Source organism: Bufo gargarizans, chromosome 8 (genome assembly GCF_014858855.1).
Source record: "Bufo gargarizans isolate SCDJY-AF-19 chromosome 8, ASM1485885v1, whole genome shotgun sequence".
In the NCBI taxonomy this organism is placed as follows: Eukaryota; Metazoa; Chordata; class Amphibia; order Anura; family Bufonidae; genus Bufo; species Bufo gargarizans.
Genome location: NC_058087.1, coordinates 191,683,231 through 191,695,903, shown reverse-complemented (window position 1 = coordinate 191,695,903; position 12,673 = coordinate 191,683,231). Strand labels below are relative to the sequence as shown.

Sequence of the window (12,673 nt, the reverse complement as noted above, 5' to 3'; positions counted from 1 at the left end):
CCAACACCGTATTCGGTGAGAGTGCAGTATTCCACCTAAGCGGGGGGTCATGCACCAGGCAAGCCTGCATCCCGAGAGAGTGCAGTATTTCGCCTAGGAAGGGGTTGTCTGCACATGGCAGTTACCATAGCTGGAGGGCGCATGCACTTGGCCAGCGCTGCATCCCGGAGAGGGCTAAAGAAGGGAAGCATGCACCAGCCGGGGAGTGCGACACCATGCCGCTCATGGAAGCAGCACGCATACAGGCGGCGCTACTGAGATAAGGCTGCAGCGTCCTGCGCAGCGCACAAGAAATCCATTAGCTTAACCATGTTATGCATTCCCAAATAAAAAATAGCCTCACTGAGGCAGAAAGAAGTGCCACCATACAGGTGCCCAGCATAGAAGTAGAGGGGGGGGCGCGCCAGCCATATAGGCCCATCAGCCGAGCAAAACAAACAGAAGCACGGGGGCCGGTACCCGAAGGGTTAACAGCCACCAACCTGGAAGGGTGGAGGAGGCGGCGCCGCGATCCCCTGGGGGCGGGGAACCTCCAGGCGGGAAGAATTCGCGCCCGGAGAAGTTCCCGCCCCCTCCAACAGAGGCCGGAAGTTTGCGGCCTAGCAGGCCGTGAAGCCGGGGCCTAAATTTTCTGCGGCACCCGGCTGACCGGGGCCGCACAGGAAACCGGAGCGGACTGCCTGGACAAACCGGCCGCGGAAGCCCACCCCGCGGACCGGAAGTCAGGGGCCCGTGGAGGTGCGGCTCGGTTAGAAGCGCCGGAGGTGCGGTCGCCCAAGCAGCACTGCCGTCAGGAAAAGGCCCCCGGTCCAGAGCAGCGCATCGGTGAGGGGATGGGGGGACCCTGAGACCGGGTGCCCGTGAGGATGTGAGCACAGCGTTCCAGGAGGGACGCTGATATGTGAAGGGAGGCGATGTGGCTGCCTATTCGCAGCATTCTGCTGCTAAAATGTCCCATGAGGGCCAGAAGGGAGGGGAGGGAGCAGGGAGTGGAATGTCGCCCCGCAGCACCCCAGGGGCCAGCCTAGGTCCAGCAGTGACCGAAGGGTCCAAGTATGGGGGGTCAAGCACGCAGGAGACCAGGGTGGGGGGTGGGGGACGTAGGGCTGGAGAAGCCACTCTCTCACCATAGTCGTCTTCACCCTCGGTCCATTCCAGCAGGGTCGCCCCTTCAGCTACTGGCACCGTAGTGGCAGGACGCTGGGAGAGGGACTTGGCGTGCGGGCGACCCTTGCGCTGGCGGGATGTAGGGGAGCTGGGCTGCCCTGATCCACCTTGTCTTCTGTGGGGGAGGCAGCAGTGCGGGTGACCGGCACTGGCGCAGCTCAACCCCGGGAGAAACAGAGAGGTCTAGTGCGACTCTGTTGTCCCTGATGATCTGGAAGAAAAAGTAAAAATCAAAATTTAAACAAGGAGAAAACAGCCCTGCAGAGCAGGGAGTGTCTTGCCTCCTTGGACACTAAGCAAAAACTGGCAGTCTCTCTCTCCAGGCTGAGGGTATAGCTGATGGAGGAGGGGCTTAACAGTTTTCACTTAGTGTCACGCCTCCTAGGGAGATGAGCTATACCCAAGGTCTTCTGTGTCCCCCAAGGAAATTGGGCGAGAAATAACATTTTTCAATTTTAACGTGACTGTTAGGAGGTTAATATTCAGTTGATAAGTTAACGTTTTAAAGTCCTGTGTAAAACAAGTCACATCATCCTGCTCCACTCACCTTGGGGCTACAATCCTTCTCTCTCCTGCCCACCCATACTGAAGTGCCTCCATCGGCCAGCGCTTGCTAATACATCTGCTTCCCAACCACTGTTCTGTTGGCACTGATTCTTTAAGGACCTGACCTATGGGTGACCACCTTTGTGCCAGAATGCTGTCTGCCACCAACCTTTGCCTGACAAGTATTTACTACTTCCCAGTGTCATCTGTTGGTAATGTGGCTACTTCTGGGATTATCAATCTGGCATTTAACTGCAGTGAAGTCCAGATCCGGCACAGGGTTTAAAGGTTTAACACAGGGGAATCTCCTACACTTTGCATCTTGGTTTAGCCAAATCCGTTGCAACTATTGGACCCACATCATTTCCAGAAAGGAGTGTCACACCCATTCACAAATTAAAGCAGAGTCAAAACCTATAGTCTGTATACTAAATCTTCATGTAACGATTATTTACTGTTATTAGTAAATGTTTCTCACCAAAAAGCTGTTTCCGCTGGAAAGTCTTCTGCTTGCTTCTCCCGTCACAGGTGATTTTGCAGCTTATTGTGATATCTTTGTGTTTAGAAACATAAGGTGTGAAGCTGAGACAACTGGTGACATCCAGGAGACCTGGTATATCAGATATGTCCGTCCTCTCTCTATGAGCCAAGTAGCCTGGACACTGACCGCCATCTTTCCTCACACCTCCAGAATCCTCACATATTTCATGTTCTGCCCCATCTTTTCCCGTCACAATCCATATCACCTGGGTGTTCTCAGTACAATATGAAGCTGCACAGTACAAGATCACCTTCTCCCCTCCATACCACTTCTGGGGTCCCTGGATGTTGTTAACAAAAAAAACCTGGACGCCTGTGGAATAAGAAAATGAATGGAAACCAATTGTTTTTATATTTGGTTAGGTTAGATTTGCTCCAGGAAAAGTGGAGAATTTCTGAAAAAATAAAAAACAAAAGATCTTTAAAGGCAAAATTTACTATAAATAATTTTATGGAAGATGTTATAACCTCAGTGACTATAAAAACGTCTTAAATAATGTCATCCTTAATGAAGTTGTTATAACCAGAGAAATAAAATCTGTGCATTAAATGGGGAAAAACGTACTTACACTTGCTGGATGTACATTGTATTTTAATTAGCATTTAACTAACTGGAGGCCTTTAAGCCATAGAGAAGATTTACCGGTGTCTCTGGGCTGCACTGACACAGTCTTGGCCTCGATTGGTTTTTCCAAGCTGGGGTGATCCACTCTGCAGACTAGACCCACGTCTTTATCTGTCACGAGTGATTTCTTCACAGACAAACGAGACATTGCAGTGAAAGTTTTCTTGTCTGTTCTGTTTGATATCATTTTTGGAATTGTATATTTCTCAGATTCTGTAACTTCTATTAAATCTGGACAATCTTTCTCCTTCTCAAACCACTTTACAGTTAATGCATCAGGAAAATAATTTGATACAGAACACTTGAAAATAATCGTATCATCCTGGCTAACACTTTCTATATAGTCTCCAATCTGGGGACGCCAGGGAAAATCTGCAATAAAAAAAGAAATTAATTATTGTAAACCTGCAAACAAATTTGAGACCAGTATGATATCTGGTGTGCTGGAAAGTCGCAAATTAAAAGCAAAACCACAATATGACAGTAAAAAGCCAACAAGTGAGTTCGAAGTATGTCCACAAGTCAGCCATTGTACCCCAGGACAAGGTATTTGCAAACTGTCATTAATTGATCTGTTTATGCATTATTATTATTTATTATTAACCACTTCAACCCCACTAGCTGAAACCCCCCTTAATGACCAGACCACTTTTTACACTTCTGCACTACACTACTTTCACCGTTTATTGCTCGGTCATGCAACTTACCACCCAAATGAATTTTACCTCCTTTTCTTCTCACTAATATAGCTTTCATTTGGTGGTATTTCATTGCTGCTGACATTTTTACATTTTTTGTTATTAATCGAAATGTAACGATTTTTTTGCAAAAAAATGAAATTTTTCACTTTCAGCTGTAAAATTTTGCAAAAAAACGACATCCATATATACATTTTTCACTAAATGTATTGTTCTACATGTCTTTGATTAAAAAAAAATGTTTGGGCAAAAAAAAAATTGTTTGGGTAAAAGTTATAGCGTTTACAAACTATGGTACAAAAATGTGAATTTCCGCTTTTTGAAGCAGCTCTGACTTTCTGAGCACCTGTCATGTTTCCTGAGGTTCTACAATGCCCAGACAGTAGAAAAACCCCACAAATGACCCCATTTCAGAAAGTAGACACCCTAAGGTATTCGCTGATGGGCATAGTGAGTTCATAGAACTTTTTATTTTTTGTCACAAGTTAGCGGAAAATGATGATGTTTTGGGGGGATTTTTTTTTCCATACAAAGTCTCATATTCCACTAACTTGTGACAAAAAATAAAAACTTCCATGAACTCACTATGCCCATCACAAAATACCTTGGGGTGTCTTCTTTCCAAAATGGGGTCACTTGTGGCGTAGTTATACTGCCCTGGCATTCTAGGGGCCCAAATGCGTGAGAAGTAGTTTGCAATCAAAATGTGTAAAAAATGACCGGTGAAATCCGAAAGGTGCACTTTGGAATGTGTGCCCCTTTGCCCACCTTGGCTGCAAAAAAGTGGCACACATCTGTTATCGCCGTACTCATGAGAAGTTGGGGAATGTGTTTTGGGGTGTCATTTTACATATACCCATGCTGGGTGAGAGAAATATCTTGGCAAAAGACAACTTTTCCAATTTTTTTATACAAAGATGGAATTTGACCAAGATATTTCTCTCACCCAGCATGGGTATATGTAAAATGACACCCCAAAACACATTCCCCAACTTCTCCTGAGTACGGCGATACCAGATGTGTGCCACTTTTTTGCAGCCAAGGTGGGCAAAGGGGCACACATTCCAAAGTGCACCTTTCGGATTTCACCGGTCATTTTTTACACATTTTGATTGCAAACTACCTCTCACACATATGGGCCCCTAGAATGCCAGGGCAGTATAACTACCCCGCAAGTGACCCCATTTTGGAAAGAAGACACCCCAAGTTATTCCGTGAGGGGCATGGCGAGTTCCTAGAATTTATTTATTTTTGTCACAAGTTAGTGGAATATGAGACTTTGTAAGAAAAAAAAAAATAAAAATAAAAAATCATCATTTTCCGCTAACTTGTGACAGAAAATAAAAAATTCTAGGAACTCGCAATGCCCCTCACGGAATACCTTGGGGTCTCTTCTTTCCAAAATGGGGTCACTTGTGGGGTAGTTATACTGCCCTGGCATTCTAGGGGCCCTAATGTGTGGTAAGTAGTTTGAAATCAAAATGTGTAAAAAATGACCGGTGAAATCCTAAAGGTGCACTTTGGAATGTGTGCCCCTTTGCCCACCTAGGCGGCAAAAAAATGTCACACATCTGGTATCGCCGTACTCAGGAGAAGTTGGGGAATGTGTTTTGGGGTATCATTTTACATATACCCATGCTGGGTGAGAGAAATATCTTGGCAAAAGACAACTTTTCCCATTTTTTTAGACAAAGTTGGCATTTGACCAAGATATTATCTCACCCAGCATGGGTATATGTAAAATGACACCCCAAAACACATTCCCCAACTTCTCCTGAGTACGGCGATACCAGATATGTGACACTTTTTTGCAGCCTAGATGCGCAAAGCGGCCCAAATTCCTTTTAGGAGGGCATGTTTAGACATTTGGATCCCAGACTTCTTCTCACGCTTTCGGGCCCCTAAAAAGCCAGGGCAGTATAAATACCCCACATGTGACCCCATTTTGGAAAGAAGACACACCAAGGTATTCAATGAGGGGCATGGCGAGTTCATAGAATTTTTTTTTTTTGGCACAAGTTAGTGGAAATTGATTTTTTTTGTATTTTCTCACAAAGTCTCCCTTTCCGCTAACTTGGGACAAAAATTTCAAGCTTTCATGGACTCAATATGCCCCTCAGCGAATACCTTGGGGTGTCTTCTTTCAGAAATGGGGTCTCATGTGGGGTATTTATACTGCCCTGGCATTTTAGGGGCCCTAAAGCATGAGAAGAAGTCTGGAATATAAATGTCTAAAAAATTTTACGCATTTGGATTCCGTGAGGGGTATGGTGAGTTCATGTGAGATTTTATTTTTTGACACAAGTTAGTGGAATATGAGACTTAGTAAGAAAAAAAAAAAAAATAATAATAATAATAATTTCCGCTAACTTGGGCCAAAAAAAATGTCTGAATGGAGCCTTACAGGGGGGTGATCAATGACAGGGGGGTGATCAGGGAGTGTATATGGGGTGATCACCCCCCTGTAAGGCTCCATTCAGACGTCTGTATGATTTTTACGGATCCACGGATACATGGATCGGATCAACAAAACGTATACGGACGTCTGAATGGAGCCTTACAGGGGGGTGATCAGGGAATCTATATGGTTGATCACCCCCGTCATTGATCACACCCCTGTAAGGCTCCATTCAGACGTCCGTATGCGTTTTGTGGATCCGATCCATGTATCCGTAAAAATCATACGGACGTCTGAACGGAGCCTGACAGGGGGGTGATCAATGACAGGGGGGTGATCAGGGAGTCTATATGGGGTGATCAGGGGCTCATAAGGGGTTAATAAGTGACAGGGGGGGGTGTAGTGTAGTGTTTTGTGGTACTTTACACAGCTACCTGTGTTCTCTGGTGGTCGATCCAATCAAAAGGGACCACCAGAGGACCAGGTAGCAGGTATATTAGACGCTGTTATCAAAACAGCGTCTAATATACCTGTTAGGGGTTAAAAAAAATCACATCTCCAGCCTGCCAGCGAGCGATCGCCGCTGGCAGGCTGGAGATCCAGTCGCTTACCTTCAATTCCTGTGAACGCGCGCGCCTGTGTGCGCGCGTTCACAGGAAATCTTGGCTCTCGCGAGATGACGCGTATATGCGTGACTCTGCGCAGAGCTGCCGCCTCCGGACCGCACATCTGCGTTAGGCGGTCCGGAGGCGGTTAAAGAGCCTTTCATTACATTGCGCTATACATATGAAGAGGGGTATACATACATAATACAAAACAATTGCAATAATCACGAACAAGACAAGTTACAAACTGGTACAGAAGGAGGGAGGACCCTGCCCAGGAGGGCTTACAATCTAGGTCCTCCAGGGCTTGTGGTATAAAAACTACCCTCCCACTGCTGAAAAGCAGGAATGCTTCAGACTATGGCAACTTTCTCATGGTCAGTATTTCTCATCAGCATTTGTAAGTCAAAATCAGAAATGGATCCTATGTAAAAAATTTATAAAGCAAAGATTTGTATATCTTCTGGGTTTCGGACCCGTTCCCGTTTTTCACTTACAAATACTGACCGTGTGAAGATGGCCTAAGGGCCCATTTACAAGGGTCAACAAATCAGGCAAAGAGAATGATATTTCAAAACTCAACACATATCCAAGTTTTTACCTTTTGCAGAGAGCTCCTTGGTTTGAGAGTTATCCATGGATTCATGTTTCCAAGTAACAGTGACTTTATATGTTGGATCTTTGAAAAGTTCTCCAGAAACTGTACATTTACTTGTGAGGTTACACGTGGCATCAGGATTCTTCATGACTTCCTCTTCTGATGGAATTTTCTCATGAGCCTGACCTTTCTTAGATGCCCAGGTAATCTGCAATGGTTGGGGATAAAATTTGTCTAAACTGGCTGCCAGCTGGACATCTCCTTGACTGGTAATGGTGAATTGTACCGGCTCCCTGAACTGAGGTTTAGCTGCAGAAAACAAAAAGAATATATTGAACTCACCTTCAGCACTCGTACTAACCAAAACTGTTACCATGACTGGATGTTTTCTGTAGTAATACGGATCCTCTTAAGGGTCAGGTTAATCTAAAGCAGACTGAAGTCAACTCAAGAAGTAGGAAGCAATGAGGTAGTTTAAATAATAAAATAAAATAAATATCTCTCACCACAAATGTCTTTGAGCTCATGGGTTTTCTCTTCAGACTTCTTGTCAGTAATAAACCTACAGGTCACAGTTGACCCCAGATGTCTGGATACTGAAGAAATAAAGGTCAGTTTGGTAGTAATGTCATGAAGAGATGTCCTCTTTTGGCTGGCCACCTTCTCCGTTGAAGCCTTATACTCCATGGACATTAGCGGCTGCTCTTCCTCGTTATTTCCCAGTTCGTTCTCAGTGATCTCACAGGTTGCGCCGTCTTTGTTTTTGATGATCCATTTTACCCGGGTCTCTTGGGAACAGTTACAAGCAGTACAATACAGGGTAGTGCTCTCACCGTCGATCATTTTGGTGCCATGAATTTTATATACTAGAATGTCTGAGGGTCCTGTTTAGAACAGATATTTTAATTGTACTGGATGTTTGAAGGCGAGCATTGACTTATACAGTATTAAACCCATGAAGTGTCCCTGTAGTTTAAACATACTTACTATGTCATAGCAACATATCAAAAAAAGTTGATCAGTGGGAGTCCACTGGTGAGAACTCCACTGGAACTAGGAGAGAGAAGCGCTCACACATAGCACTCTCTCTGTCATGGCTGCAGGAGATAGATTTGAGAAAGGCTCATAGACTTCCTACTTAGCCTGTCTCCTGCAGGGAGGAAATAGAGCTCTCTGTGTGAGTGCTTCTCTCTCTTCATTATAGCAACTGGCGGTGGTCTCAGCACTCGGACCCCACCAGTCAAAACCTTTGACATGTCAACATGTCACCATGATATATCGAAAAAATAATCCTGTCTATTCTCAGTGCTTTACCAAGAAGCAACAGCAGCTTATGCTTATACCACAATCTTTAATTAACCAGGTTTATACCTCAAACCAACTTGGAAACAACAAGAGAACAAAAATAAAAGATAGAAAGGGAGAAGGGAGAGAAATTCAAGTGCTGTAGTGGAGACTTCCAGGAAACCCAATTACCGGTAAGTATAATTACACTTTTCCCCCAGTCGTCTCCACAACAGCACTGTGAGAACTAACAAAGATATATTATGGAGGGACAGCAGCCTGTGAAGGCTGTATTACACAGCACAATGTGGCAGACAAGTGTCGGGAGGGAAGCGTTGCTTCCCAGCAATATCCTGCTCGCTAGCGGAGGAGACCGCTGCTATTACCTGCAGTGATCTCCTCTGCAGCATGGGGAGGAGCGATCACTATGCCATCATAGTGGTTTGCCAGTAACTTTAGACACCACGATCTGCCGCCTGCAAATTATAATTTTTTTAACATGTCAAAAGATTTGGATTGCCCGATGATCGAGCATTTGCTCATTTATCAGGCAATCGGCAGCAGTATTACACTGCCAGATGATTGCTAATGAGAGTTCATGCAAACGTTTGTTAGCAATTATTTGCCCAAAAATCGGGCAGTGTAATACAGGCTTTAGACTTTGTGACCAAAGGCACAGTCCTGATCAGACAATGTATCTAGTCTGTAATGCAAATCTGTTCAACTGAAGCTTTTTCTGCCGTTGCTCTTATAGAGTAGGTCTTTATCCGAGTAGGAGCTTCTTTTCCTCTAGCCTTGTATGCCTCCGTAATAAGATGTCTTATGCATCTGGAGATGGGACTCCTTGCAGCTTTCCTACCTCTAATTGGACCTGCAAATCGTAACAGATTTCTACCGTTTCTCCAGAACTTAGTAACCGGTATGTAATGCAGAACGGTTCTCCTAACGTCCAGGTTATGGAAGTGTCTTTCCCTTTCATTCCTCGGTCTGTTGCAAAAGGAAGGTATAGCTATATCTTGTGACAGTGGAAAGATGTTGATGCTTTAGGTAAGAACTCTGGTTCTAGCTTGAATACTAGATTGTTCTCAAAAACATGAAAATATGGAAAGGTAGTAGACAATGCCTGTATCTCACTAACAACTCTCCTTGGTGAAGAAATGGCCCCTAAAAAATAAGTTTTTGATAGTAAGTAATTTAATCGATGACTCCTCTATAGGCCTGAAAGGAGGAGACATCAAAGCCGTCGGAACTAAGATTCCAGAAGGTATCAAATTTCTAAAGGTAGGATTTATTCTGTCAGCTGGTTTAAAGAGGACCTTTCACCAGGATACATGTATTGAAATAGTTATATTACCTTACAGTGCGGCCCCCAGTGATGACTTTCCGTTTTTTTGTTTTTTTTTCAAAGGTCCCCCCCTTTCGTCCGCTGTGGTCCCTGTTTGTTTTGCTAATGAAGCGATTCGGTTCAACTAGGCAGGGACTTGAATTTGGTCTGGGCATGGTTATCTTCTCCCTGGCTGCGAGCGCATCCAATCAGAGCGCCCCGCTCTTAGCCAGGGAGAAGGAGCTCAAGTTCTCGCGGGAGAAGGAGCTGCGATTCTCGCGAGAACTTGAGCTCCTTCTCCCTGGCTAAGATTGGATGCAAAAGCAGCCAGGGAGAAGATAACCGCGCCCGGGACAAATTCAAGTCCCGTCTAGTTTAACCGAATTGCCTCATTAGCATATGAGGCGCAAAAACAAACGGGGGCCACAGCGGATGAAAGGGGGGGGGTCTTTTAAAAAAAAAAAACACTAAAAGACATCACTGGGGGCCACACTGTAAGGTAATATAACAATTTCAATACATGTATCCTTGTGAAAAGGTCCTGTTTAAAGAACCTTTCCACCATATATCATCGGGCAATCCAAAACACTAAGCGCTGCAACCTGAACTCTTAACGTATTTGGTCTTAACCCCTCCTGAAGAAAATCTAAGAGGATGGGAATCTTGATCTCCTTAATGGAAAAAATGATTACCACCATAAGAAGCAAATTTCCTCCAGACTTTACTGTAGATAAATCTGGTAGCGGGTTTATGTTTCAGGACTAAAGTGTCAACTACCTTGTTGAAGAGGCCTTTCGCCTTCAGTAGCTCCCTTTCAGCATCCTGGCCGAGAGACACCGGGCCCTCTGTTAACAGAACCTTTTATGTTGGTAATATCATCAGAGATTGAACACACATGGATTCCAACACCGTGAACCTTTTTGGCCAGTAGGGTACCACTAGAATCACTGAAGCCTGATCCTCTCTTATTTTCCTGAGGATCTTTAGGTTCATTGGAATTGGTGGGAAAGCATATGTCAGCTGGAACCTCCATGTTATTGACATTGCATGTACGGCCAGAGGCCTGTCCTGAGGATTTAGGGAGCAGAATAGAATTCTGTTGTTCCTGTTTGCGAACAAGTCCACCTCTGGAACTCCCCATTTCTCAGTCAGAGATAGATAAACTCGCTGAGATAAGGTCCATTCTCCTGGCAGGAGTGCCTTCCTACTTAGATAACCTGCCACTGTATTCTCCGAGCCCTTGAGATGTACTGCAGAAAGTGAAGGAACATGCCCATCTGAATATCTTCATTGTTTGATCTAGAAGAAAAGGATTTCTTGTGCCACCTTGATGATTGATAAAGGCTACAGCTGTTATATTGTCTGACTGTCTTGACACATTTCAGAGTCTCCCAACCTGCTCTGAGTTCTCCATAATTGGACAATCTTTTGCTTATAATCTGGGTCCATATTCCCTGTACTAACATCTGGTTCACATGCTCTCCCCATCCCCAAGCACTGGCATCTGTTGTTATCTTTACCAACGGTACCTGCTTCCAAGATATTTCTATTGTTAGATTCTCCTTTTTCTTCCACCATGGGAGAGACATCTTTACTTTTGTTGACAAGATCATTGGTCTGTCTAGGGATGAGAGTGATCCATTCCAATTTTGTAGCATCAGGGCTTGCAGTGTTCTTGTATGTACCTGCACCAACTGTACTGCTGGGATACAAGATGTCATGGGGCCTAATATCCTCATAACCTGTCTTATTTTCGTTCTCCCTATTACCGATAATTCTCTGGCTTTCCGGCTCAATTTGAATGCTTTTTCTTCTGGTAGAAAGGATCTCTGGGATAAGGAATCGCGTTCTATCCCCAGAAAACTCTTCCTTGTAGATTGGTTTAACGAGGACATTGAAAATTGATGATCCATCCTCTTTCCTGTAAAGTCTCTATTATAAACTGTAACTGTCTCTGAACATTTTATTTGACATTCTGTATGATGAGGAGGTCATCCAAATACGGAATTATCATCACCTGATTTAGCCTTAAAGGGGTTGTCTCATCATGGACAATGGGGGCATATCGCTAGGATATGCCCCCATAGTCTTATAGGTGCGGGTCCCACCGCTGGGACTCGCACCTATATAGAGAACTGAGCCCCGCAAGGTGGAGGCTGGAGGCAGGAAGGGGAGGGGTTTTAACTTCTCAGAATGTGTTTTTCCTGTCCCTAACAGGGGAGGCGCAATCTCAGGTGTGCTGTTGTGGAGGCGACTGGGGGAAAGTTTGTTTAAAAGACATTCACACTCACTTCTATCACAAATCTACACGATAGAGGCAGAGACATGTGAACGGTTCCTTTCTGCTCTAGAGGCTCACCGTGTATCTAGAACAGCTGGTGTAGAACACATATACAGCCTAAGGGCTCATTCACACGACCGTGGTTCACTTCAATGGGGCCACGAAAGATGCAGACAGCACTCCATGTGCTGTCCGCATCCATTGCTCCATTCTGTGGCCCCGCAAAAATTATAAGTCATGTCCTATTCTTGTCCGTTTTATGGACAAGAATAGGCATTTCTATAATGGCCCGTCCCTTCCATTTTGCGGACCGGAAAACACGGCACAGTCGTGTGAATGAGCCCTTATACAGTACAGTTCTGCACAATTGGTGCATATTCTTCTGCTGCAGAATTCCGGTACGTTCTCTGAGGTCCGTGCTGGCTGCATCATTGCCTTCTTCAGTGCAAGATCTGGAAACTATGGGGGAGAATTATCATTCCCTTTACCCCTGAAAGTGGCATTAAAAAGTCGTAGGCGAGACTTTTTTGCCATCCTCGCCACTTTTCTAAAAGAGGGTGTGGCAACAGTGGTGAAGGGGGTGTGGCCAGACACAGTGACAAATTTA

The 12,673-nt window shown here is 44.8% G+C and overlaps 1 protein-coding gene across 2 annotated transcripts in view; it reads right to left on the bottom strand.

Annotated features, from left to right (window-relative positions):
• LOC122945654 overlaps positions 1-12,673 on the bottom strand; it is a 62,664-nt gene that overhangs the window by 33,217 nt on the left and 16,774 nt on the right. For both annotated transcript variants that reach the window (XM_044304788.1, XM_044304789.1), the window contains 4 exons: positions 7,684-8,061; positions 7,181-7,486; positions 2,897-3,250; positions 2,192-2,566 (listed from right to left, as the gene is read on the bottom strand). In XM_044304788.1, coding sequence (XP_044160723.1) covers positions 2,192-2,566; positions 2,897-3,250; positions 7,181-7,486; positions 7,684-8,061 — 1,413 coding nt within the window. The remainder of the gene's footprint in view (positions 1-2,191; positions 2,567-2,896; positions 3,251-7,180; positions 7,487-7,683; positions 8,062-12,673) is intronic.